At 38.3% G+C, this 26,605-nt stretch overlaps 1 protein-coding gene across 2 annotated transcripts in view; it reads left to right on the top strand.

The window, feature by feature from the left end:
* The window catches only part of RAPGEF4 (Rap guanine nucleotide exchange factor 4), a 145,348-nt gene that overhangs the window by 57,071 nt on the left and 61,672 nt on the right, over positions 1–26,605 (top strand). For both annotated transcript variants that reach the window (XM_066322803.1, XM_066322802.1), the window contains exons 5-6: positions 10,334–10,406; positions 11,470–11,534. In XM_066322803.1, coding sequence (XP_066178900.1) covers positions 10,334–10,406; positions 11,470–11,534 — 138 coding nt within the window. The remainder of the gene's footprint in view (positions 1–10,333; positions 10,407–11,469; positions 11,535–26,605) is intronic.

Here is a 26,605-nt window from a genome sequence, read left to right as displayed (position 1 = left end):
GTGTCACTTGCCTGCTTGCATCCTGCCAGGAGACAGGATCTGACCTTTTATTTTGTGTGTACAACTTAACAAAGCCAGACCTCTAGTTAAGCTGATTTTAGGACTCTGTTTGACAAAGGTTATAATATTGATGTAATGTTATATATAATATTGATATAATGTTATGCTCTTCTTTGATCAACCTCTTTCTTTTTCTGGAAAGATTATTATTCAGTTTAGTCCTGTAGTTTACCCTTCATTATCTTGTGTCTCCATTTCTCTCTTTTGGTCATGTGTTCAGCCTTAAAATTTCCTTGGTATTTTTTTTCACTTCAGAAATTCTACGGTGCATCTTCATTACTGTACCCACTGCATATCTCAAAAGCTGCTCTAATCTTGGTGATGAGTAACATGACAGATTGTAGGTAGGTAGGATGAAAACTGGTAATGAGGAATGGAAATCAAGTTTACCATTTTTTAATGGTGATATATTGTACTGTGACAGAAACACCATTCAGAAAATGAAATAAATAGAAATGAAAAAAGCTTTTTAATACAAAATTCCTCCCCACACTGATGTGTCAGCTAGTAAAACTAGGCTATATACTTTATGCCAAACTCAATCACAAAAAAATCACAATTTGAGTAGTTTTTAAATGGTAACTAAAAGGATATGGATTTTTTTACACAACTGAATTAATCTGTGAGAATGTTCCATCATTTCTTTAACCAAGTCACTGTTCAGAATCACAGGGTAGTTTGGACTCTGCCTAGTGTGTACTGTTTTAATCCTTTAAAACTCATATATTATATTTTCCTCTAGTTTTTCTTTATCATTTGCATCCCAGAGCCACATAATGAAAAATATTGCAAACATTTAGCACACCTCACTATGGAAAATACAGATTAAGCTTGTGATTGGATAATTGGCACAGAGTTGCTAATGTAAATGCTGTTCATGTCAATCTGCATGATCTTTAAACCTAAACTATCTCAACATCAGCCAAATTCAAGGAGCCAAGTGTCTGCCTATCATGGAATTGTATATCTGTTTCTAAGACGTCAACAGATGGGACACACAGTCTTAAGCTGCACCAGGGGAGGTTTAGGTTGGACATTAGGAGGATATTCTTCACTAAAAAAAGGTGATTGAGTGCTGGAACAGGCTGCCCAGAGAGGTGATGGAGTCACTGTCCCTAGAGGTGTTTAAGAAAGGACTTGGTGTAGTGGTTAGTGCCATGGTCTAGTTGACAAGGTGGTGGTTGGTCACAGGTTGGACTTGATGATCTCAAAGGTCTTTTCCAACCTTGTTGTTTCTGTCACTCTGTGAACGGCTTCTTCAGTGGCTAAAAGAGGGAGGAGGGAGTTTTTTTATTGGACATATCCATAAGCCACTTCACATTCTTCTTTTTTTTTGGTACTTTTTTTAATTGTGTGCCTTCTTCCTTGAAGTAGTCTCTTCACTCCTTGTGACATCTCCAGTGGATTGAAGGCGTCTGTTTAGGCTGTGTATTGCACTCCCCTCCTGCCCTCCCCATTTTCACTCCTTTCCTTCTTATTTCTTGTTGTTTTTTCTTCCTTTTCTAACATTTAACTTCCAGTGGGAGTTTCTTCCTTTTTTGCTATCCCTGCGTACCTTCATTCCTCACTGTCCCCTCTTGTCATGTGGTTTGAAAATGTTTGTAGGGCGAAGCTGAAGTGAGTGCTGTTACTTTGCTTTTTTGCCTAAGGACAGTTGTACAGCAAATAGTCACAGCAGGACTCCAGGTTAGAGCTGCAGAACAGCATTTGTGTGTGGGCTTTTTCAGTCTTGGTGAGGGTCAGGCAGCAAAATAAATTGTCCATAATTTGAGGAAATCACTTGCACTGACTTCAGTGTGGAGTAAAAACCTTGAAATCTGCCCCATCTGACTAAGGCCAATGCACTGAAGTTTGTTAATGCAGTATACCTAATCTTTATGTTAGGGCACAGCTGAATCACTGTTACTAATATTTGCACTTCAGTTGGATAGAAGTCAGTCATTCCCATCCCATACATTTTGAAATCTTCAAACAAGATTGTACAACTTGCTGTTGTACAAAAAGAGATTATGCTTAACAGACTGTTTAGAGGCCTTTTATAGGGAACTTCAGACATGAGAGCCATGAGATGTTGGGCTGTAAATGTGGATGTAAAACCATGTAGTTAAACACTGTGTTAAAAAATAGCTGAAACATTATTGTGAAGTCCTGTGGGGAAGTACCATGGGCAGCATTTATTATAATATAGTGTCCTTGAGAGGGACTCCAGATTTGAGCATCTTTGACCCACGTGAGGTTTATGCTAGTGAGGTAATTCCAGGGGTGCCATTGCAAGGACTGCTGGGTGAATTGGAAGCCCAGCTATTTCGGGTTCCTGTTAGGTGATATCAGTCTGATTGTGAGTGATCTTCTCTCAGAACAAATGCTTTTCTATCCTCTGGGAAGAATAGACTGTGTTCAATCATCCTTCCTGAAATATAATTGTTTACCTTGTCTTTACATTTTCCCTTCTAATTTTGTATTGAACTTGCTTTGATTTTTCTGCAGCGTTCCTGAGTGAGCCACACAAGCTGCTTTTTAAAGCAGCTCCCACTGTAATCAAAATTATATTTAAAAAGCTTTGAAGAAAGATAAATGTTAAAAGGGAAATTGTAAGTTTACTTATTTACACTTATTAAATATCCACGTTACTGTTATGCACAATTTAATAGAAACAATCAATTTGGAGACTTATCCATGAAGAGGCAGCCTTTGATGTTAGATGAGTATTGGAGGTTGATGTGCACTTGTTTCCATGAGAAGCGTTAGATTGACCCCACTGAACTACTTAAGAGGTTTATATTGATTGTAGAGGAATTAATATTTAACCCAGAGTTTCCTTCCAGATGAAAAGAAATTTCTAGACTAACATACTTCTGTGTTCAGAGGTTATAAATATGAAAAGCAGAGTTATAGAGCAGCTCACCAGCTTTTTCTTTCTTTCAGATCTCCTTTTAAAAATATATATGATGTGAAGGAAGAAAAGAAACTGTTTATAACCGTGAGTAAAGCCAGTGCTGTGCACTGTGTCATCACAAGGCCATGTGTCATTTAAGTTGCACTAAAAACCTACTTTTAAAACTTAACTACTACAGAGACCTTGTGGTGACCTTACAGAATTTTACTACAGAGGAGCGTGACTTCAGTGCACTGTCAGAGCACAGCCTGCACTAGGAGGTTTCCAGTTTTTCTCATCTGAGTAGCATACACATCAGTTCCTTCAGATGAGGTCTGTTTCATAACATTCATGCAAAGATGCTGGTCATATGTATCAGGCCTTCTGTATTTTCAAAGTGGCAGTTTCAGGGTGGAACACAAACTTGGTTCAGAGGTTCTTGCTGACTTCCAGCTTACTAAGTACACACAATCCTTGCTTTTTGCTTGGTTTGGGGGCTAAGATATGTGATCATAAACAAGATGCTTATGTTGCCACAATTACAGAATTTACCATTCTGTCAAAGCACTTTCCAAACCCAGATATTTCTCTTTTATGACTTTTTGTCTCAGCTGAAGATCTGCTCCAGAAAATTTCTGAAGATCACTCAGGGGTGCATACAATGTAGAAGAAATACTGTAGGAGGCAGCTTGTAGCTGCCCAGGTGAGGAACTGAACAAAGCCAGCCTCATCTTGTATTTGTGAGTCTCCTATTACTTGTCTTGCAAACTGTGTTCATCTGAAAGAGCACATCTTTGCTTCTCTACACATCATAATGGTATATGTCAAAATAAGAGGTGTGACTCTGAAGGTAAAAGGAAGTGTTTTGTACCTGGAACTTCAGGAAATTTTTCTTCCTGTTGTTCATGACCCAAGAGATGATTCTAGACTTGGCTTGATTTAAGTCCAGTTAATGTAAGTTTAAAGGTTGGCTGTAGTGGCAAGAAAAATTATGTTAGAACAGCACATTTTTCTTAGTTATTCTCCTCTTTGTTTTTGAGACCTATCTACTGGCTTTGCTAATAAAGATGCAGTTTTACAGTTCTTAATGTTGCAGAACAGTTTGAAGAGGAATGAGGTTCTCTTTTGTTACTGCATTGTTCAGCAAATTCCAGCTTAGGTTTGATTTGCTGCTTCTCTCCTACATGTGGTAATGAAAGAGGAAGTAAGGGGAGCACAGCTTTATTTTATGATCTTACATTGTTTTGAAGCTGTGTTGGTGACATAATCATTTAATTCTAAAGATGTCACAGTGAAAAAGTAAATATGAAAATGTATAAAGCTCTTTTTCAGCCACTTTAAAGAACTTAAACTTCTTGTTAAAGGCAGTTAAATATTTTTTTCTGTAAATACATTATCTATTCTATGTTTACACAACTGAAGTAGAAGAAAGCACATGAATCAGATAGACTGTTCTTAATTTGGGTTTTTTGTCCTCTTTTAAGTATTTACGGTCTTTCCCACTCCTCCCAGCCAAGTCCTGTCTCCACCCAAGTGCCTTTCCTGAGTGGATTTCTCTAGGAGACAGAATTGGAGAGCTGTATGGTGACATTTCTATATTTAAATTAGGTGGAGCAGAATAGGCTGTGTAATTCGCTTAATCAGTGCTCATGCTCCAGTTTCCTTGGATGTGAGTTTTTGCAGTGCAGTCTTATCTTTGGCTTTCTATCTGTTGGGCATGATTTCAGAGAGTTGGGTGCGTTTTTCTTCTTGACAAAATATCAAGGGGATTCTGTGATAAAGGAAATTCTACACACAGAACTTTTCAAGCATAATAAATTGATTTCGGTGGGAACGTGATGGAAAAATATATGCCTCCAAAATAAAGGGATGGAGTAAAATAAAGCATAAATGATTAGAGCTATGCAGAAACATTCTGAAAACAGTAAATACATAAATAAATGGAAAAGATGCAGATTCATCTGTACCTATTCTGGGCTCAGGATTCAGCAATTTTCGTACAGGCATTTCCTGTGTTTATTTCATCTGAACATGACTGAATAGTGCTTCATTTCTGCTGTTTCAGACCTTGTCTATCACATTTTAATAACTTGAGAGACTGACGTATACAAAACAGTCTATTTCTGTTCAGTAAGTTGTGGTGAGATCCTCACGTGGCCTATTTTCTATTTTTCCACAAAATAAGGTGTTTTTTTTTCTATTGTGGCATTATATGTTTGTAATATATCTTTATACTTTCCTTCAGAAATACCTCAGTTCTGTTCTCTTACCTGTACTGTTGGTACCAGTAAATATTTATGTTCTGTTAATGATAAAGGCAGACATTTAGCAGGATACTTGGTGTTCTAGAGGGAAGCCCCAGCTTCAAACCATGATTTTTTATCTAGTATTAAACCGCCATGGGTTAGGTCCTTTTTGTAATACCCAGTTAAGTGACATTGACCTGAAATGTATGAAAATTTTCTGATTGATCTTGCTTAGAAGAAATACATTTGGTAATTTCTAAACATACTGAAAAAGACAATATCTGAAGTCAGAATTAGGCTGAGTCTTCTGCGGGGAGTCTCAGCACATGCTGTTTTATTATTGCAAATGCAAGGGTGCTGTTTGTTTTTCCCTTTGTAAGAAGACTGGGATAAAAACCAGCTATCAGTGTGATAATCAGTCTGGGGTAGTTTTTTTGGTGAAAATCTGTAAGAACATTAGGCACTTTTTGTTGGATAACACAAACGGATAGCAGGCAGATGACCTGAGATTTTACCTGTCAGTTCAGTGAAGACCAAATTATGAGATCTAAAGGCAAAAGTGTGGGTTTTGAGACAGCAATCTCCATTTGATTTGATGAGTGAAAAGAGGGTCCAAAAATCTTCATAGGCACTTTCTTTCATGGGCTTCTCTCCTAATTGTTCTTGAGGAAAGACAAGAAACAGTGCACCATGGGAGAGGCGCGCCCTTGTGAATAATGCTCACGAGGGAGGTGGTTCACTGCCAAATTAGAGGAAGAACAGAGTTGTACTGAGAGCATCAGTGATCAATTATTTATTGTCAAAAGAAAATCGAGAAGCTGGCTCACATTGTCAAGCTACAGCATATATTCCCCAAGAGAAACCATTGCAGAAGCATTGACAGCTAGTACAGGAGTATTGCTGAACTCAGGCAATACTCACAAGAATAGCATCTGATAAAATAATTACACAAGGTTTTGAAAAACATGTAGAAGGGTCACCTTGATGTTTGGCTTAGGACTTCTGTACCTAAAGTGAATTATTTTGTATTACTCCCAAGTTTGCAAGTTAGGCAGGCTTTGCTTTGTCACCTTCTCTGTTGCTAGTTAGGGGTAGGCAGAAAAGGAGGCAGCAGAAGTGGTGAAAAATGATGCTGGGATTGAGATTGTGAATGAGGGAGAATGAGAAGAAAAAAGAAAGATCATGTACTGAACCAAGCACCTTTTGAGATCTACAAAACTGTCTCCAGTGTTACAAGACACTTAATTCCTAGAATCTGGCCACAGATTCCTAGCATATGTAGATTCATCATGGCATGGGGAAGCATATGAAGCCTGAGTCCCTAGTGCTACAACCTGTCACTGCCTGGGTCCTTATTGCCCAGTCATTTTGGCCAACTGCAGAACTGCTGCCCTTGGGGGAGTACTTGGTGTAGAACCCATGTTCAAATCTTCATACCTAAGCAGTCTTCCCTTCATCAGTCCTGTGTCTTCCCTCTTAGAGTGCTGGGGTTTTGGTACACAGGAAACATGGACAACATAAGCTCATCTCTATTCTTTACATGTATCTGGCTTATTCTGGAATGTTTGTAAACAGATACTTGCTCTTCACTACTTGCAGCAGAAGAAAAGGGACTAACCACAAACACCAAAGACGTATTATATATATCTTGTGTATGCTAGAAGCTTTTTTCAGGAATTCAGAGATAGCTTGCATCAAAATTATAGTAATTGCCTTTCTAAACATTAGCATATAAAAATATACCTAATTATGTTCACAGAGTTGAAGAAAACCTATTGTAGTCCTGAAAGCCTATGAGAAAACTGCAGCTAACTACAAATAAAGCTCTAATTTGAGCATGCAAAGAAACGTGCCGAAAAACCTGAAAACGAGTGGCCTTAGAAACCATTCCCTCACAGCACCTTCCTAGTGGGGCAAGTGTGTGATTCTGTTTCTTCTTCTGTTCTCCCCAACTGTTTCTTGTCAACAGTCTCCTTTGCTTTAGGCCGTAGCAGTGGCTGTAAAGGTCAAAATGTGTTGATTTTCACCACTGCGTGGGTATGAGGTAGTCAGCAACTGAAAAAAAATACTGTCTTTATTACTCATGCTGTCAGATTAGATGTAGGAATTGTCTGTTATTTAAGCTGTTGCATGACAGAGTTTATAAATTGCTGGAAATCTGAAGACAGAGTGAATAGGTCATTGAATGTAGCTTTAAAAACTGCTGTCATGTTGGATTTACAAAACTTGAAGACTTCTGGTAATAAACAAGAATATGATGATTTGATAATTGTTGCTGTCCTTCGTAAGGAAAGCCTTTCCAGACTTCATACCACCTGTAGAATACATTTTCAAAAGCCTTTTTTAAATATCTAGTCTGTTAATCTTCAGGATGATTTTAAATGCCACCTATGAATATAATTGAACTTATTTAATTTTATTTTCATTTACAGACAGTATGGTAACAAGATAGGTCTCATTATCTCAGCTTTCAGTGATCTCATGCCTTGAACTTTATTATTCCATCTGATACTGGCAAATCTTTATGCAGTTACTTAGGTCTGTCTTCGCATGCTTAGGTTTCCCAGCAAACAGTGTTTCCCTGACTCCTTGAAATAAGTTTCCCTTGACATTTAATTTGGCTGATGAGGTGACACAAGTTTAGGCATAAATTATACCTTTTATGTCAGCCTACGCCCACTGAGATATCCTCATGAGAGACTATGTGTAGGCAGTTGTATCAGCCCTCGCTCCAGAGATACCCAGATATAGAAGAAAGTTTCATTTATGCAGAGGTGCCGTGGAGGAGTATGAACAACTGAGCTTTCTGAGGGCATGCCTTGAATTAATTCCTCTTCTGGTAATGCTGCGTGAGCTCCTTCCCAGGCAGCCCAGCTCACAGGGTTTGCTCTATCAGATTCATGCATTGACTGATCCCAGGGCAGGGTGGGACCTTCATGGAGAAGGTGACAGAGTGGACATCCTTGGGAGCAGTACCAAAATCCTGCATTGTCCATCAGGAGTCTGTGCTTTTGTTCCTGGTGCACTATGGTGAGCATGAGGTGTGCCTGAATGGGATTAGCTGCCTCCTGTAAAATTATGTATCTAATTCTGGCTTACTCTACCTGTAGGCTTTTTCTGAAGGTGGGTCCTCATATCTTTTGGAAATTGTATGATGTGTTCTGTGTTTTGTCTCATGAGAAGAATAATCAGGAAAAATATTAGAGAATTAATCAGCCAAAAAATGCCATGCAGTTTATGATGGCTGTTGACATGGTATAGGAAATAAAAGAAAAAAATTACTCTTTCCACAGATTAAGTTCCTTATAGAAGCGGCTTAAATGTGGGCTAGTAATGTATTTCTGGGAAAATGGTATTTTGGGAAAAACAGAACGAAGAAATGACTACCAGGTGAATAATGATAAAGACGAAGAGAAAAACATACTATACAATTTGTTTTTATCTTGTCCCAAATGAAACATTCCAATTTGCCATCTAAAAATCACATTTCAAGACCAAATTCAGTAGAAGGTGGAATGAAACGCTTATCTACTGTTTGAATAAAATGTTATTTCAACCCCTTGCACACACTTTCAGTTTCTTTCTTTTTCATTTGGCCAATGAAAATTATTTTTTCCCTTGGTTTATATGTGTGATTTACTAGTTGAACTGATAAAATAATTATTTCTTATGTTCTTCCTCTCACTGAGTTCCAGGCATGGGAATGGGTGCAGAATATGAGAAACTGAATGGTTTGAGAAAGAAAATAGGAGAGTTTTATCCTCAAATGAAATAGCATTTGTTTTGTGTGACTGACCAGGGATATAGCATAGATTCGCTTCTATGAGTATTCAGCTGGATTATGGGTGAGATTTAAATAATATGTTACTAAGCTTTAGGATGTAATAGCTTGTCTAAAAATAGGATTGGATTATTAAGATTAATGTAATCTTTGTGGCTTTTGTTATTATTTAGAATGCAAGACATTCAGTCTTTAGTGCTAGAATTGATGATATTTTCATTTCCATTTCCTAGAAAAATAAATGCATAAGGGATAATTCAAGCATTGTTAAAACACAGTGGGCAACATTTAAAAGGGAATGCACTCAAACAACTCCAAAGAGCAAAGCATAGAACTTTTAAATTAAAATTGCACTATTGCACTAAACTTGCACTATCTCAATTATTATGTTTAGTTGAAACCTGCATGAATTTCAGCTGGTTGATCACTTCTAGCTCACTCACCCAAAGGACTGTATGACGAATTTTATTTACGCTGAACATCAGAATCCCTATTCCACAAGCTTGTTTTCTGACAGTTCCAAAGGGAATTATAATTGTTTATCCTTAATCATGACAGTAGCATTGTGTGATTGGAAACAAAAATGTGTTTCTTATTAATTGAATGATTTGTATTTGATAAAAGAGCAATTTTTTCCTTTGGTGTTATTTCTGTCACTTCTGTGAGTTTCTTAAGCCTTAGACAGAGCTTTGAACCTTACTGATCATGTCATCAGCATTCACTGAAAAAAAATATCAGTTGCTGACATCAGTTACAGTTATATAGCTTATAGTGGTATAAGGGATGTTATTTTTACAGTGATGAAGTTTCATCTGCTAATACAGTTTTCATAGGAGGATATACATAATATGAGGTGTTTGGTACATGTGTTTCATAGCCTTGTTTCTAAATACTGCTTTAGTGTCTTGGATTTAAATGCTTAGAGTTTTCACACTACATACTCTCTATTTCAAATCTGACACCAAAAGTGGTGTTATAAAGCCTTAGCTCATCTCCATTCCTTTAATAAAGTAGCTTTCTACCTTGGATTCAGATGAGTAGTGTAATTTCAATTGAGCTCTAAAACAATCTTTACGGGAAATCACACAACTAAGTAAAATATTGATTTATTAGAACGCTTAAAGTCATGCTTTGGGGAAGATGAAAGAGGAAACTGGTCTAGCACAACTTTGAATGAAATAAAAGCAGTGTGTGCTCCAGTCAAGAAAGCCGGCCTTGTAGTGTTGAGAGTAAAGACGTGTTTGATTGTCTCATATCTCATGTGTGCGTGAGAAGCACAAGGCAGGAGACACACAAATATAAATAACACCTATTCCCTTGAGTGGCTCTATACATCTGTACCTGACTGAATGTGCCATTGCTGTCTTTCAGAAATATCGACAGTATATGTCTGGACTTCTCACTCCTCCTTATGGTGTTATGGAAACTGGCTCCAACAATGACAGTAAGTATGAGAAGTTAGATATCAGGTGGCAGGCAAGCAAACAAGGAAAGGAAAGAAAGGGGAAGATGGAGATCCTCTGGGCTTGGGTATTGAACTTAAAAATTTTAATTCAGTTTGGTATTACGACCGCATTAATTCTGCGTGTAGTAGAAGACACTTTGGAACCTGCTCAACTGCCTTCCCAGCTATATACAAGTGTACACACAGAGCTGTTCAGAAATCTGCACTATGACCCAGGCTTGTTGATTAAAGCATACTGGATGATGTTGTGTAGCATTTTACTACTTGAGTTACATGAGCCATGGAACATGGCTATGAGTCCTGCTAATTAAATAAATATAATAAACTGTATCAACTTTTTTTAGTTGGGGTGGGCTACACAACTTGCTGGAGAATGTAAGTTAGTGCTTGAGCTTGCAGTAAACGTGCTGCTCTCTAACCTTTGTTGCATAGCTAAATAATTTTGGGTATGTTTCTGCCTCATGAGAACCTGTCAAGCTGTGGGATAATGTTGTAGACATGAATCCAAGGGCAGCCTTTGGAATTCATAACTTGTATAAATCAAAGCACTTTTATTTATTTGCCAGGGATTATCTCGATGCCAAGCAGGACAATCTCATGGCTAGCAATCGCATCTGCAAGTTTTGTCTCCTGTGTTAGATGTTCAACATGTTTTCTTTGCAGGATAATAGTATAGCATACATAGCAATGCTGATTAGTGCTATCAATGTCACATTTGACTGCCAGGTACTGAGTGAGACATGGATAATGTTAAATGAAAAAGTATAACTCCTGTCTACATGCTTCAGATATTAAGTTTTGAAAAAGTACTGTGCTTAGAAAGCTGTTTAAAATATCGATCCAAGTTAGCTTTTTGTCTTTTTTGTGTTCACTAGAGGAAACTTTTTCCTGAATAAACATTTCACTCTTTAAAAATCCCAGATTAATGTGTATGTTATTAAAGTACTGAAACCTCAAATTCCCTGTTCTACTGATAAATATTTTCACTGTCACTCAAAGAATGTACAGTATGTATTTATTTTTCTGTATTTTTTTTTTTTAGGAATGCCAGATAAAGACAGTATGTCAAGCAGTGCTCTTTGCCAAGTTTCTAAAAATTCTAATAAGGTAAATCACACACTTTTGCCTTTTTTTTGCTGGAGGGGGAGGAATTTGGTTACGAAAAATGTAAAAGTATTCAGCATTCAGTTGAAGGTAATTGCGTACAAATGCAAAACATGTGGTTGATGCATTTGAGTACAGTGTACAAATTCTAAGAATGCCTTAGACAATGGATTATTTAACTGAAGAAAACAGCTGGTTCAGGATTATTTCAGAGCTTACTGCTGCTGAAGTTTGTGTTTCAATCTGGTTTCTTGGTCTTTGTTGGAAAACGGTGAGCATAAGGAGGAAACGTGGCACTGTGATCAGTGGATAACCAGTGGATCATAAAATTCATTATTAAAACCTGTTTTAAGGCTTACCTGAGTCTGAACTGATGTGAAGGCATTGTTCTGGTCCTTTGCTCAGGGTGAATTTTCTCCTACTTTCAGAGAGCAGCTTTACATCCCAGTTCCCCTTTGTAAAATAGTTCTGTGCCTTCAGCCTCTCCAGATGAGGACCCACATGAAAAAACTCATGAATATTTCTGTGCCAGCTTCAGTACTGGAATAGAGTATATATATAGAATACTAGTGGGAAGAGATAGTGTCAGGTGTGGCTGTAAAGACTGATAACTTCTGGGATTTCTGTATGAGGGAAATAGAACAGCTGCAGTAACAAACATGCTCAGGTGCCTTCTTTCTGGGCATGAGAGTTTAATTGGATGTATTTGTGTGATGTCTTTAAAAGGCTAAAGGTATTTTTGTTGCACAAAAAGCATCTCTTGACAGCAGATGAAGACAAGGAATATTTTAGTGTATTTCCGTAATGCAAAAATAACCTCTTCCACCTCTCCCTGTCTGTCTGTCTTGCTTCCTTAAGGGTACTGACCTTTTTTAATTCTCACATTCAGGTTTTATTTAATGTATACATCTAACAGTATGCAGTTCCTTTTCCTAGAGCCTTATTCACTAGCTATACTACTTCTGGACACAATCTTATCCTGTAGGAACACAAATATTTTCCATGCACTAAGTGATTGTTCTTTGATACTTAGCACCTTGGATTCTGTAAGAATTTCATGGAACAGTTATAAATTATGTCTAAGTGCTTCTTTAGGTTGTTGGCATTTCAGTGGTACACTTGGAGTTAAGTCAGGTATGGGGTCTTGCTTGATTTCTCAAGGAATGCACCAGGTGCAGAATTCAAACTAAAAGATGTTTCTGTGTTTTCTGAAGAAGATAGGAGTAACAGGTAAAGGTTAAAAGGTATAAAAAAATCTATCTCCCCTAGAAGGTAATATCCCCCCTTTAATGGGAAGTGATGCTAAGAATAGTAAACACTCTCAGGTACAAAGTATTTTAGAAACTGAGAAAAATTTAATGATTAATACCTTTGCCAATAGCTGGATTTTTCTAGCACAACAGGACTCTTGCTGACAAAATAATTTCTTGGATAGGAGACAGAACTTGGCTAGGGCAGGCTCAAACTCCTCAGTGACTTTTACAAGAACCAAGTCCTTTGCAAACCATATTATCTTCCTTTCCAAGATGTATAAAGCAGACATCCTTCTCCCTCCCACACTGCACATATTTCTCTAGAGAAGAGCTGAGTGAGTAAATACATGACAAATACTTGTCACCTTGTTTCGTTCTGGAGGTGCTCAGACAGTCCCATGGCAAATGTGGCAGAAGCAGCTACACAGCATAGAAATGGTCCATGAATTCTAGTTCTTTATTTTCTCCATATGATCACAGTTCTCTTTAATTATATTCAGTGAAAGGCAAATGCAGCAGAGGTAAACACCTGAGTATTTTGTTTACTGCATGCAAACCGCATTCTGCGGTTTTAAACTGTGCATCTGTTACAGTGCTTACACAAAATGTCTGTTGCCCTTCGTGCCCTGCAGTCTGGTGAACCATCAGGGAGTTAGTGGAATTCCAAGGCCAAATTCCCAGAGTTGTTGCCAGCTTTTCAAAACAAAAAATCAAGATACTGGAAAACAGTGCTGTAATTCTAGACTTTACATATTTTGCTTGTTTTTAGGATGATGCATGACTCCCAAAATGGCTAGTGCATCAGGGAAGGGCATTCATCCAGCGAAACAGAAATGTTTCCAGGAAATCTTTAGACTGCTTTAGATGGCCAGAATGATACCTGTGAGGCAGGCAGCAAATACAGCTCAGAGAGGCTTGCAGACTACTTTGTAGTGTCCAGTAAGGAGCCTTCTAAGATCCAGAGAAAGTTCCTCAAAATCATTCAAATGGTAAGAAGACATTACACTCTTAGACAGATAGAGATAACATCCTCAGTAATTTTGTTCATGATGCCTTTAGTTCAAGGTGTGTGTGTGTGTTGTTTTAATTTTCCAGGGGAGTTTATAACTGTAAATAATTTGCTTCAGATGGAATTTAATGTATTCCATTCTGGAAATATGAAATGGATGTTTTTCTTTTTTAGCCTGTGGTGAGTCTTTTAGAAGTACTCTAATAGATATTTTTCCATAATTGCTAATTATTTGAGTTTCATCTTCATAGCTTGATTTTTTTCTCCTGTCACATCTATTAGTTTTTGATGAGTAACATAAGATTTTTCTTTTAATACATGCTTTGGAATTTTCTCACCATATGGGGATGTTTGGTTTTTCTAGTTCATTAAAATCTACAAAAAAAAAATTCTATTAGGAGAACGCAACAAAGAGATTTTTTTTACCAAATGTGAATTCATTTGCATTCAGGGTTACATTATTGCACATCATTTAATGCAATATAGCTGTTAAATTGAGCATAAAATACTGAGAGGGAGTATATTACTGTCTCCAGTTATGTTTTGGGGAATGGAAACAAAGTCAATTTAATGCTGTCTTACATAAGGGAAAATGACAGAGCGTTGGTCTTTTTAACTAGGGCAGACCAGTATCTGTGCACAAGGCTCTCTTACTCTAGTTTTCGAAAATTCCCATGGGGTAGAGTTGCATATGTGAGATGAATGTAACCCTAAAGCCAAAATTGCAAAATCAATAATAATTTCAAATACGTTTTTGGAAAAGATACAGAAGAGTACTTAGAACACAGGGGAGGTCGGGTTCCAGCATGCAGACAGAATAGTTAGTGGTCCTGGTTCCATATATTACCAGCAGAGCTGGCAGCAGGGTTACATGATGCTTTCCACTACAGGATACTGTTCTTACAATTTGGCCACTTTTTCACTGTTTACGCAGAATTCACCATGCTGAGAGTATGCTCCTGGCTGTTTTCTAAATTGAAATGGATCAAACCTGTCTGACATTGAGCTGGAGGAAAATACATAGCACATACTAAATAGCTTTTTCCAGTTTTCCACTGGGTATCCTGTCCTTTGGACTGGGAACTTGACTTCTGGGGCTTGTTCGTGCAGTAAGGAGCACCATTTGTGAGCCCCTAGAAAATAACCATATTGTTAAACATTGAAAAATATCAGTTGAAACGGGCTCAGCAGAGGCTTAGTGCAGTTTCACTGCAAACTTGAGCACTCAGGCTGTGGGCATTTTATGTGCAGAATTCCCACGCTGTTCATCTTTGCTGCTCATTTGCTTGGGCTTTCCTGTCTCAATGCTTAACCAGGTGGGGTTTCTCTCAAGGGCTTCTTTTAGTTGCTAGAGCAGTATTTTGACTGTTACAAAGCCAGACACTGATTGAAAGCCAGAGTTGTCTCTCCTGGTCTTTTAGACCTTTACTAGTACCCTAGTAGGAACAAGAAATAGTCCATCTGCTCTGGAGATATAAGATAGTTTGAAAGTAGAGGGTACTGGAGGAATGAGTTGTGGAGACAAAGGAATTAATATTGGTAAGGACAGAGGACAGCCCCACTGAGAGCATGAATCTCCACTCTCCTGTGGACTGTGGTGCTGAATGCTATTTTCTGCTATCGGGAAATGTCTTAAAATCCTTTGCAAACTGTGGATGCCTGAAAGCATAGACATGATACACAGACAGAAGAGAAATTTATGGTTTGTAAGTTATTTATTCAAGTAGTAGATAGTAAAAGAATTCTAACCCTGCTAATGGTCCAGGATGAGGTTTTATATTCTTTTCCTTAATGGAATCACCATATTGCAATTTGCTGTAAGAATCCCCACACCTTTAGGATGCCACACTGAATTCTGCTTGAAAGGAAGGCTAAAAAACTAACTGCTCAAAAGCAGAGTATTTTAAGAATGGGGGCTGACTGAGCAGTGTTAATGAAGTCCTCTTATCTGTGTTTGTTGTGGTACAGACTTAGATTACCCGCTCACGTGTATTTTTGCTGTGACACACTACATTAAAACAACATCTTACCTCAAAGACCATGCTATCTTTCTTTTTGTGCAGCTTCACCTCGGTGACTGTTTAAAATGTACACAAGTTTGCTCCTTCTTCATGGAGAGCATACATCCTGTAAGGAGGAAAGTGCTTTTCATCTCCATTGTACTGAGCAGTCCATACTGAACACAGAAGACAAAAGCAGATTAAGCTGTGCAAATTCGTGCAGTAATTCTTGCTGTTGGGTGAAGAATATGTATTCTTTTCTGAAATCTTTCATGCTGTATTTCCATTATGTTCCCTATATTGTCTTCAGGTTTTTTATTGTGATATAGAGTTGCAGGAGCTCCCCCTTGTGCATGAAGTAATATTCGAAAAACACATGGATTGAGTTTGTGAAGCTTACAGGTTGAAAAATCTCCTTTATGTTTTTCATGTAATGTCTCAAAATCCTCTAGACTGGAAGCTTACTGGAAGTGATTTATTTTAAGGTATTTTGTATGCCAAAGCTTCTATAGATTGTGTGGCAGTACTTCTGTGAAAGTCACCTTTTCATCTATTTTCTTTCCTGACTAATTTGATGTGGTAAAATACAGATTTCTTTCCTTTACTGAATTTTCAATAAGATGTAGGTAGTGCGTTGATTTTTATGTATTTAAATAATTGAGGTGATTGTGAAAACAGTACTTTCCTTTTTATCAACTCTAAATGCATTTGATGCAATTATATCGTAAAGATCTTACTGTGGACAGAGACAGGCGTAATTGAGAGTTAATCCTCAAAGTACTGCAATTTCAACATTGCCTGGCAAATGAATATTCACTTATTTAGATTTTCAAGCACGTAAGTATGGCTCTGGTCACTTGAAGGTACACTGTTTCTAAACATGACATTGTAATTCACAAGGTTCAGCCTTGAAAAACCCACAAATGATGCCAATAATAATCATGTTCATTCACCACATTAGCTACTCTAGCAAAAACCACAATAATTTTACTTCTGACTTCCCTATTTCAGATTTCCCTATTTCTGATTTCAGTTTGCTTTTCCTGGATGACCATTGTCAAAAGAAAAGCTTATCTTTTAAGATATTCAGTGTCTTGTCAAATGTGGACTTTGATAGAGCATTAGCAGAATTCTAAGGGAAATGTTTCACGTGCTCATGAAATTGTGAGCCAAAAAAAGGAGAGAGAACAGGAAAGCAGGTAGTGTTCTATCAGAGTGCAATCACAAGGTGTTTGTTTGAAAGTTGTAGGATCTCCAACAGACATGAAGACTGTGTTAAAGGATGACTTATTTTCTGTGTGGAGGGTTTATGTATCTGCCCAGTGATACATGTGCATTAATTTCTATTCTCTCTTGGGTTGCTGCAGATGCCTGTTCTCCTACACAATATTTGCATAGGATTAAAAAATAATTCCCTTTTGTTTTCTGTTTTTTAAGTGATTGCATGAAAACGGTACATGCAAATATTTCTAAATAACATCTTTGTGCAGTTCTAACTGTACCCATTAATTTTAGGGGCTACTCTGATATTTTGGCACCAGTTTCACATATATGAAAGTAATTTGCTTAGAGGTCTGTCCAAGTTCTTAATTTTGCTCTAGATGAAAGTGCATAGGGTTCAATTATTATCACAGCCTGTAACAATTTGGCTAGTGCAGAGCTCTGCATATAGACCCTGGCAATGAGGCACATGACAACAGCTTATGGCAGGGGAGATACAGAGACAGGAGTGTGAGATGAGTAGGAGTCTGTGAAAAATAGATTTTTCATATGTTAGTAAGGAACTTAATCTTGAAAAATGTGAAGGTCTTTATATGTCAGCAGAGCTCTTTAATGTAAACAAAAATGTTAGCAAGTCTGCTGATTTTCCTAAGAAGACTTTGCGTAAACTAAATTGTTGCAGAACCGCCAGGGAATGTTGGGTATCTCCAGTTTCAGCCAAGCAGATGATACAGAGCTGTTGACTTCCCTTCTGAATGTCTTTGTGAATAGCAATACCTCAGACGAAAGCTTGCAACACCTCATCTTCTTTTACACAAAACAGCTCCCTGATAACCTATGAAATATCTATGATCCATGGTTTCATTGCATATCCTGAATTCTGGAGGTCCTAAATGGCAATTTCTAGTGGAAATAGTTTCTTGTGCTGTGCGTAATCATATGACTGAGCAGACCAATAAAGACCTAGCCAGAGTAGCCCCAGTATGAAACCTGCAGATTTGGGGAGTGTTTCTCATTTGATGTAGTACTATCCAGCAACAAGTAGCAGTGCACTGTGGAGAAAAAGAAAAGAATCCTTGGTCCAAGTTGCTGTATATTTACCTGTGTACATGTCAAGTTAACTTAATTCTCTTCAGTGCATACTTAATTCTGATCCATGTAATGAAGTACTAACCTATCTGACTAATCTCACAAAAGGGTTGTGGAGGTGCTTGGGGTAGCACAGGGAAGACAGTTTGGCTAAAGAGACATTTTTCCTTTTGGACTTGTCTTACCTAGCTGAATGAGTGTTGCTATTGTAGTTAACATAAATAACCTATATAATAGAAAAAATAACAGGAATTCCCAGAAGATACTAAAATTTGTAAAGTACTCAGTATTATGAATTAGATGTGGGACCATCTTTCCACATCACTCTCAGTTCCACTTGTCTGAGGACACACTACCTTCTCTGCCAGTGCTGGCAAGGCAGTCTGATAATATGTATCGTGGAGTCACATTTGATGACTCTTGCTTCTTGACTGTGTTTTCTTTGAGATTCTGTCCCAACCCCTAAAAAACATGCACATATGCTCCATTTATCTCTTGCAGTTGAAAGGCAGGAAGAGTGGGTAATTATACTGAGAAAAAAGATAGTCCCTTTCAAGGTTCATGTCTTCAGACAAGCGTATACAAGGAACAAACACATTTGGCACTTATATTTGAAATAACAAAAGGAATTTTTTTGAATCTTGTAATTATTTTCTCAAGTTTGGCAGAAAAATTGGATCAGAGATCTTAAAATCAGATTCTTTCTAGTCTCTCATATTGTCTCTCACACACAGAGCATTTTGACTGCCTGTCCTGCAATGCATGCTGGAAATTGGTATTCCGCAGTCAATTATAGTTCTGAGCCAGTAAGAAGTAATCAATGTGTCTGATCTGATCATTTAGCAGCATCTTTTTTTTTGCTTGTGTGTGGATGACAAAAATTTGAGAGGTTAATAAATAGTGGGAAAAAGCTGTCCAGTGATTTTGTTCTTTTTCTTGTGTTAGCTGGTCAGGAGCAGAAGTCTGTTGTGCTGGCTGAAAACAAATAGCACCACAAGTGTCCAGTTTGTGGGGCTCATTGAGAGCCATTCCAAGTCAGAATTGCAGAGGCAGAAATGTCAGATCTCTATGGCAGAGCTGAAAATGTAACTGGGACTGTTAGGACCCATGATGGTTAAGGAGAAAGTGCTGTTGAGGTATTTATGATTTATGACTTCCATTATTTATTCTTTTTGTGAATCTCCTTCTGAAAGAAGGCTTGGCACAAGACTGTGGATGTGTTTGATCTTTGTGCACTTTATCATCAGTGATGCAGCTGTCTTTAAATTAAAGATAGCAGTTAGTGAGGAAATACAAATACATGTAGCTGAGTTGAATAGTAGAGAAATTAAATGAATACTTAATTTAGGCTCCAAAAATAAAATTTTAAAAACCTCAGTTTATTTCCAATACAGGTTGTTACATTGTTTTTAATTAGGATTACTCAGACACACATCTTAGTAAATGAAATTATATATAACCAGTTTGTTTAATAACTTTAAATATGAACTGGATGGAGAAAAAGCCAGTAGCTTAGCAGAAAAATTGTGATTATGTCTTCATAAACCTCCAGTACTACTCTGTCCATCCTCACTCTTTATAGTAACTGACTTCAAATTTAAGAATCTAAACCTAAAGAAACACCTTCTCTTCTCGCATGCCATTCTTTCCTTGTAGCATTGGTTACTTTTCTCCCAAAGGTATTTTCTGACACAGCCACCTTGGAGCCTCCTGAGCAAGAGAGAATGGCCATGCTATTGGAAGATGGGGGGATCATCAGCTCCCAGAGCCAAGCACATTTGGGCCCAAGAAGAGCCATGGCTCTATGGCTGCACTTCCACAGCAGCTTCCAGTGACCTGCAGGAGAGTTTGCAGGGCTTTTCCTCTTCTGTGTAGCCTCTCCTATGTCTCTTCCGTTGACACTCAGCTGTGTGTGCCTTCTCTTCCATAACACTGATGCTCCTGCTTGACTGGTGGTAAGGGAGCAAAACTGTTAGAAACCATTTTTGCTGGGCTTAACTTTCTTCAGTTTTGGATGAAAATGAGCTTCCTGGGCAGGGCCAGCACAAGCTACAGAGGTAGGGATTGGGTTTGAGGCTGCTGTGATCTGTCTGCAGCTGTAAACGTCTGACCTCAGCACAAAGCTCTGCGGGGTCTGACAGCTATAGACTGATGACACTGTCACCTGCCCCAGAGCTGGCATTTCTGCCTCCATCAGCTGCACAGGAAGCACAGGGAGAATTGGCAGGGAATTGCTTTGTCAGGTCAGCTTGCATCTCTCTTGCACTTCACTGCTAAATTACAAAGGAATCTCTGTGATTTCAGTCTCCTGTGTATAGAGATTTGTATAATGTATTCCTGTTACTTCTATAGTACATACAGAGAGAGGCAAATATTTGTTCCCCTCTCCATGCCACCTCTCAAGTTGTCTTAATTGTGTTTAGAGCTAATCTAGATTAGGGATTTTCAGTTTGTAGTCTGCAGGCTATTCCAAATGACAGTGAGAAACAAACCTGAGAAATGCCTATTGTCACTGGCTGAACAAGGTTCCTTACCTTGACTGACAAAACTGTAGGCATCCACAAGATAAAGGAGCCTGACAACCCTGCTTCTCTTTTGTTTCCCCTGATTCAGTTCAGATTCTACTCAGTGTCAGTGTTAGCCGCTGTGCATTCCAGGACAGTGTTAGAAAACCTGCGTTGACAAAACTGTCACAGTAAGGTTTCTGGCATTCCTTGTGCTGTCAATATATAGTCACTGCCACATGTGTGTAATAGAATGGCTCTCCTGTCTTCCTGGTCCAAACTGGGGGAGAGGAAGCCAGGGGCTACCTTGAATGATGCTTTTATCAATTACTTCAGTGTTCCAGTCAGTGATCTTTAAATGCTGTCTTTTTTGGTTTGTATTTTTCTGCTCTGTGTTTTGGGGTAGAGAACCTGGATTTCTGCCTGAAAAGTGACCTTGTGGCAGTACAGACACTGGACAATCTGCCATAATATTGGCCTTCGATATACTAGAAGTTTCTCAGGGCAGGGTGCTTTTTAATTTTCCCGAAGACAGTCTCCTATTCAACTGTCATGGAGAAGCTGAAGACTCCTACACTATTACAGAAATCCCGGAGTTTTATAAACACAAGTTAGCTGGGAATACTGTATGTATATTCAGTATTTTTAGACAAACTGATTTGGATTACAGTAAGTAACTGGGACAGCATTTTCACACTGTGATTTGCTTCATGTGGTGCAACAGTCATTATCCTTTACACAACCCTCTAAGAGTCAATAAAGAGTCAATTAAACCAAATAAGATTTTGAGTTTATGTTTAGAAAGGGGGTGAGTGGTTGACAGATGGCAGGGACAGAATTTCATCTGGACAAAACAATACTTCTCGCAATAATACGAAAATCAATGCCAACATTGAAGAGAAATGGGAAAAGTGGGATAAATTACAAAATACATACAATAGGTGCTCTTCCATTTCACAGGGATGAGGCTTGTTCTGTGATATCCCTAAAAGCCAGACATCACAGAATTTACACAGCTTGGGCTACATACTGAGAGAGGTAAAAAGAGGTCAACTGTTTCAGAAATATGCTATGGTGAATTGGGATGTAAAGAGACGTGGTTAGCTAGGGAAAATTTTGAGTAATTTTGCCTCTCCATACCCATCTTGGGTTAATTACTACAGTGTTCTATGTGTATTTGTGGAGCAAGGTTTTTTCTCAATAAAGATTCATTTAGCAACAGAAGCATTTCAGAGTATGTTTAGAAATGTCAGCCCCTCACTAGTTAATCAGGGAAGATGAGCTAAATTCAAAATAAAAAATGAACAGGCCTGGTTTATATAGTAGCAGGTTAGGCAGTAGCAAATTCTGCAGAAATTTAGAGAAGAAGCAAATTTGTAAATATGAAATATTTACTATTTTCCAATTAAAATCATACTTTGTTGTAATTGAAAGGAATTAAAAGTATTACTCTTTTGCTATGTAATTGGAGAATATCTACTGTTCACACAGATGTACATGAAGTCAGTATTTGTATTCTATTTACTGTTTATTCTCAATGCATTATGGAATTAATGTGAAAAACAGAGCATATTGATCGGTCTTGTTCAGATCAATAATTTGATTCCAAATGCCTTTTTATCTTTTTAATCAATAAAATTACTGACACTCTATCTAAAGAAGACTGAATGAACTGATTAAATACAGCAGCTATGGTTTTATTTCATGCTGGTTAAGTGTGAGACCACAATTGCAGTTTACCATAAAATGAGAAGAAAAGCCCTTTTCCTACACAGCCTGACAAACTTGGATGAGATAGGGTAGGTAGCATGGTTCAACACATCAACACCCACCACTTTGACAAGCTTTTTGTAGACGTCAAGGGAAATAAAAGTTTTGAGGGAGATAAGAAAGTTATTTTGTAGATGTTTGTCAAGAGCAGAATGCATGTCTTTTCCACTGACACATAAATATGTAAATTAAACCAATGCTTGAGGGTTTTATACGTTTGTTACAGAAAACTTAAAAACCATTGAAGTAGAGAAGTACCTGGCTGAAAGAAGAATGTTTGTGCTTTTTGTAAAATGTGTTCTAATCAAGCCATCAGTTTGGGATTTCTTTCCTCTGTTTATTTTCATATATTAGAGAAACAACCATTTACCTTTTTAGCAAATATATTCCATGTAGATGGAAAACATCAATATAGATCAGTAAAATTTCCTGAGAAGTAGGACACCAGAATGTGTTGCATTGGATATTGTTAGATTATTCCTTCTCAGTTTCATTTTTAGCAAAAAATGATTTCTGAAAAAGATGTCCAGAAGAAGAAAGAGGGGTACACAGGGAAACTGGACTCCTTCAATGTTTCTTCATTTCATTTCATGTACTTTCACACAATACACTGTCCTGAACATGGATAATAAGGAACATGAAATCACCAGAAGAAGCATAAAATAGGTTTAAATTAACTTCTCTTTCCCACTTGCCAGAGGCTTTACCTTGTTCCTGACTTCCCCAGGGAATTCAGGAGGTAACCTTCAATGTCCTCTAGCCCTGTCTCACTTTGAAGACTCTTTCTTTCTGTGTTCATTAAAAATGATTGTAAAGTTCCCAGCATGAATTTTTAGATACTAGACTTCCAGGATTCCAGTTGTACCATTCAGCAGTGTTTTCAGTTGCTTTTTCTCATCATTTGTTGAAGTTGTGAGTAGACACTGTTGTCCCCATTTTACCATGGAGAAGTTGAAACACTCAGAGGTGCAATGACTAGTGGGGATCACATAATACATGAGCTGCTGCTACCCAGGAGGCACTGGTCCTCTTGCCTCACTTGGGTAGTGTTTTGACTACACTGAAATCAAGAATTTTACCACTAATTTTAACAGGTTCACAATTTCACACTTAATTCACACTCCATCCAAGTTTTGGCACCCTTATGTTTGACATGAAATCACTTAATCTAAAATTTCACTGCCTCATCCTCAGAAGGCAGTTCTGGCATCTGGATGTAACTGAAACTTAGGAGAGCCCATCCAATCCCATTTTCTAGACAGAGTACCTTCTGGGAGTCTTGAAGGTAGGAGATGCTTGCCAAACTTTAAAAGGAATCTAGAAATAAGTGAGTTAAATCCTCCAGAAGCTCGTTAATCGTTAACGTCCCCTCAGTTTGTCTTTTGAATAGATGCTCTGTGCCTAGAGCAGACTTGAGAGACAGGCCTTAAAAGCTGGTAACCTTGCTGCCTAATATTTATTGTACTTTTAAAGTCTTTGTCATTATAGCTTGTTTCTAAAAAAGTAAGTAATTTCAGGTAAACATATTTTTAAAGCCATGGATACTAAAAAAACAGTAGTTTGCATGAAAGACAAAAGAAATGTGTTATTCTTTTGTAGGTTAAAGAAATGCAGGAACAGAGAAACCCTGACAATACTGGCTTGAAACTGGTTATGATAACTGCAGTCACACCTCTATCAGAATATTGGGAATGCTCGCAGCAGAGTTAGCATTTTCTGACATTTTATTCAATGCAGGCAGTGTAGTTATAGCAGCTGTTTCATTGTAGTGGGGAAGTAGAAAAATGACGGGAAAATAAGACATCATTAGCCATGTTTTGGGGGGCTTTGTGCACTGGTCATAGCCTGTTTCAATATTCTTTTTCCCTTTGACATTCACAGTGAAGTGTCATTTTTGGTAATGACTGAATCATTTTGTGTTAAAAGGAGGGACATTTATAGTTTGTCAAGGAAACATTGTAGAAGTGTTAATAATGTGAATTCAATTTAACTTTCTAAAATAAATTTGCTACAGTGGATATTTGAGAATTTAAAGAGCACATTTTCCTGTTTATGCTATTAAAAAATGTAGATTACTAAAGAAAGCAATTTTAGAATGTATTTTAAAATACAGCATAGTCTTCACATTGTATTACATTTAAAGAATATAGATTCTAAACCAGTCATCATTACTCTGAATATTTTGATAGTAGCCTATTTGCTGACAGTATTCAAAGCATTTTACAAAGGTAGAAATTATTAGTATTCTTCTCTCCAAAAAAGGGAAAATGAAACATACTGTGATTAGGTGATCTGTGTAAGGTCATGCAGTCAAAAAAAACCAGAATAAAATTGGGCTGTCTTTAACCACTGTCCCTGGCAATTTTTACTAGGCTATTTTGCTTGGTTTAGATAGTTTGTAGTTAGACTGTGGGAGTTTTGATTACAGGTGCTATGGCTTTAGGAAACTCAGAATATTTTTGTAATTTGATTATCTTCTTCCCTAATTTTGCAAACATCCTCTGGCTGTGTATTCATCCATTCATACCCTTGCCATTCTCTCCATTTTGCTGTCTACAGATGTTTGTTAAGAAACTAGAATAATTTTCTATTGTGAGCATGGGTGGCTTGAATATCCTTTGGTAGTACAATTTGAGACTGTCTAGACTGGTCCTTTTAAAACAAATTATCTTCTTGGGTAATTTGTCCTTTGTTAGTTGCCAAGTCCCTTACAGGCCTGGTATGAGGTCAGTCACTGTCAGTTTTGGACTTTTCCAGTTAGGAGATGTGAGCAGGTACTTTGCTTTTTGCCTGCCAGTGCTGTCTTGTGGAGCACAGGCAGGTTCTCTCAGCTGCTGCATATGTTTGTGGGGAGAGTGAAGAGGAGAATGAATTTTTTGTCCACTTTTTTTATCTTCTGAAGTGGTGTGGTGAATCTCCTTATATGGGCCATTCATCTAAAAGTTGGACTTAATGATCCTTGAGGGTTCTGTCCAACTCAGAATATTCTGTGATGAGCTCTGTGATTAAATGTGACTGTCTGGGTGGGACCCAGAGCTCAGTCCTGGTACCATGTCCCAACCATCAAAAGTCCCCATGTGTCCTGGTTTGGAGTAAATTAGGGAAGAACCTCCAAAAGGAGTCCCCTAAACCAAACCTCCACCACCCCTTCCCCCCCCCAGCCCTGGGTTCGGGAAGGAAAATACCTCGGAGGAAAGTGGAAAAACCAGTTTATTGACAAAAATACACTCCCCAACACCGAATAGTGGGAAAAGACGGGTTACTGTGATGATGAGGAGGGTGCTGACGCATCTCTGTCTGGCCCGGGACTTCTCCAACTCCTCGGCTCCTCGGGTCAGGTCTGGAGCCGGTTCAAACCTTGGGGGGGGGGGGGTGGGGTGGGGTGGGGAAGAAGGAAGGAGGGGAAAAACCCAAACAGAAGCAGCGGGTGGGAAGAAAAAACGGCAGCAGGGGCAGCCGGAAAGCAAAGCAAAGCGAAGCAAAGAAGGCAAAAGCAGCCGAGCTAGCTAAAGCCAGAGCCGAAACAGGGAAAAAAAAGAAAGAACTGCAGGCACCCGCCCAAGAGGGCGAGATTCAGCTGTGAGACATAACAATGTATCCAAGATATGGGATGGATAGATGGGATAGGAGGCAGCTCTACCCAGAACACCATGGCAGGGAGTGTGTGCCAGGGTTTCTTATGCACCGTGCACCTTTGGGGGTTAGAGGTCATAGATTGTTTTCTGATGACAAGCATTGGTCAGTGCATCAGCATATTCTACATTGGGCTACTGCAGAGATCTGGTGTAGGTTAATATAGTCACAGAGCACAGAATATTCTGTGTAGGAACGGACCCCCAAGGATCAGTAACTCCAGCTCCTAAGTGAATGGCTCATATGGAGATTGGCCTGCAACCTTGATGTTATTAGCACCATGCTGTGACCAACTGGGCTAATCTCAGGGGAATTCCCACAACATTGATTACATTTTCCTTCAGATTTTGACAAAAATATGTTCCAAAGGATCTTTTTATGGACAAGATCTTTGGTCAGCTGTTTCTCTCGTGTTCAGCAATCTGTGTTCAATAAGTGTACTGTTTCTCCTGTAGTATCCTAGCAGAGGTTGGTGCAGTCTGCAGAGTCTTTCGCTGTAGCTGGAAGTAGGACCAATGCAGTTAACTTCAAGATACTCTATCCAAGACTGCTTTCCAGCTGACAATGCACTCCAAAAGCTGTGATAGTGTATGCT

The sequence above is a fragment of the Sylvia atricapilla genome, chromosome 7, assembly GCF_009819655.1.
Source record: "Sylvia atricapilla isolate bSylAtr1 chromosome 7, bSylAtr1.pri, whole genome shotgun sequence".
Lineage (NCBI taxonomy): Eukaryota > Metazoa > Chordata > Aves > Passeriformes > Sylviidae > Sylvia > Sylvia atricapilla.
Note: the sequence above shows the minus strand (reverse complement) of the source record. Positions and strands in the feature narration are given on the sequence as shown.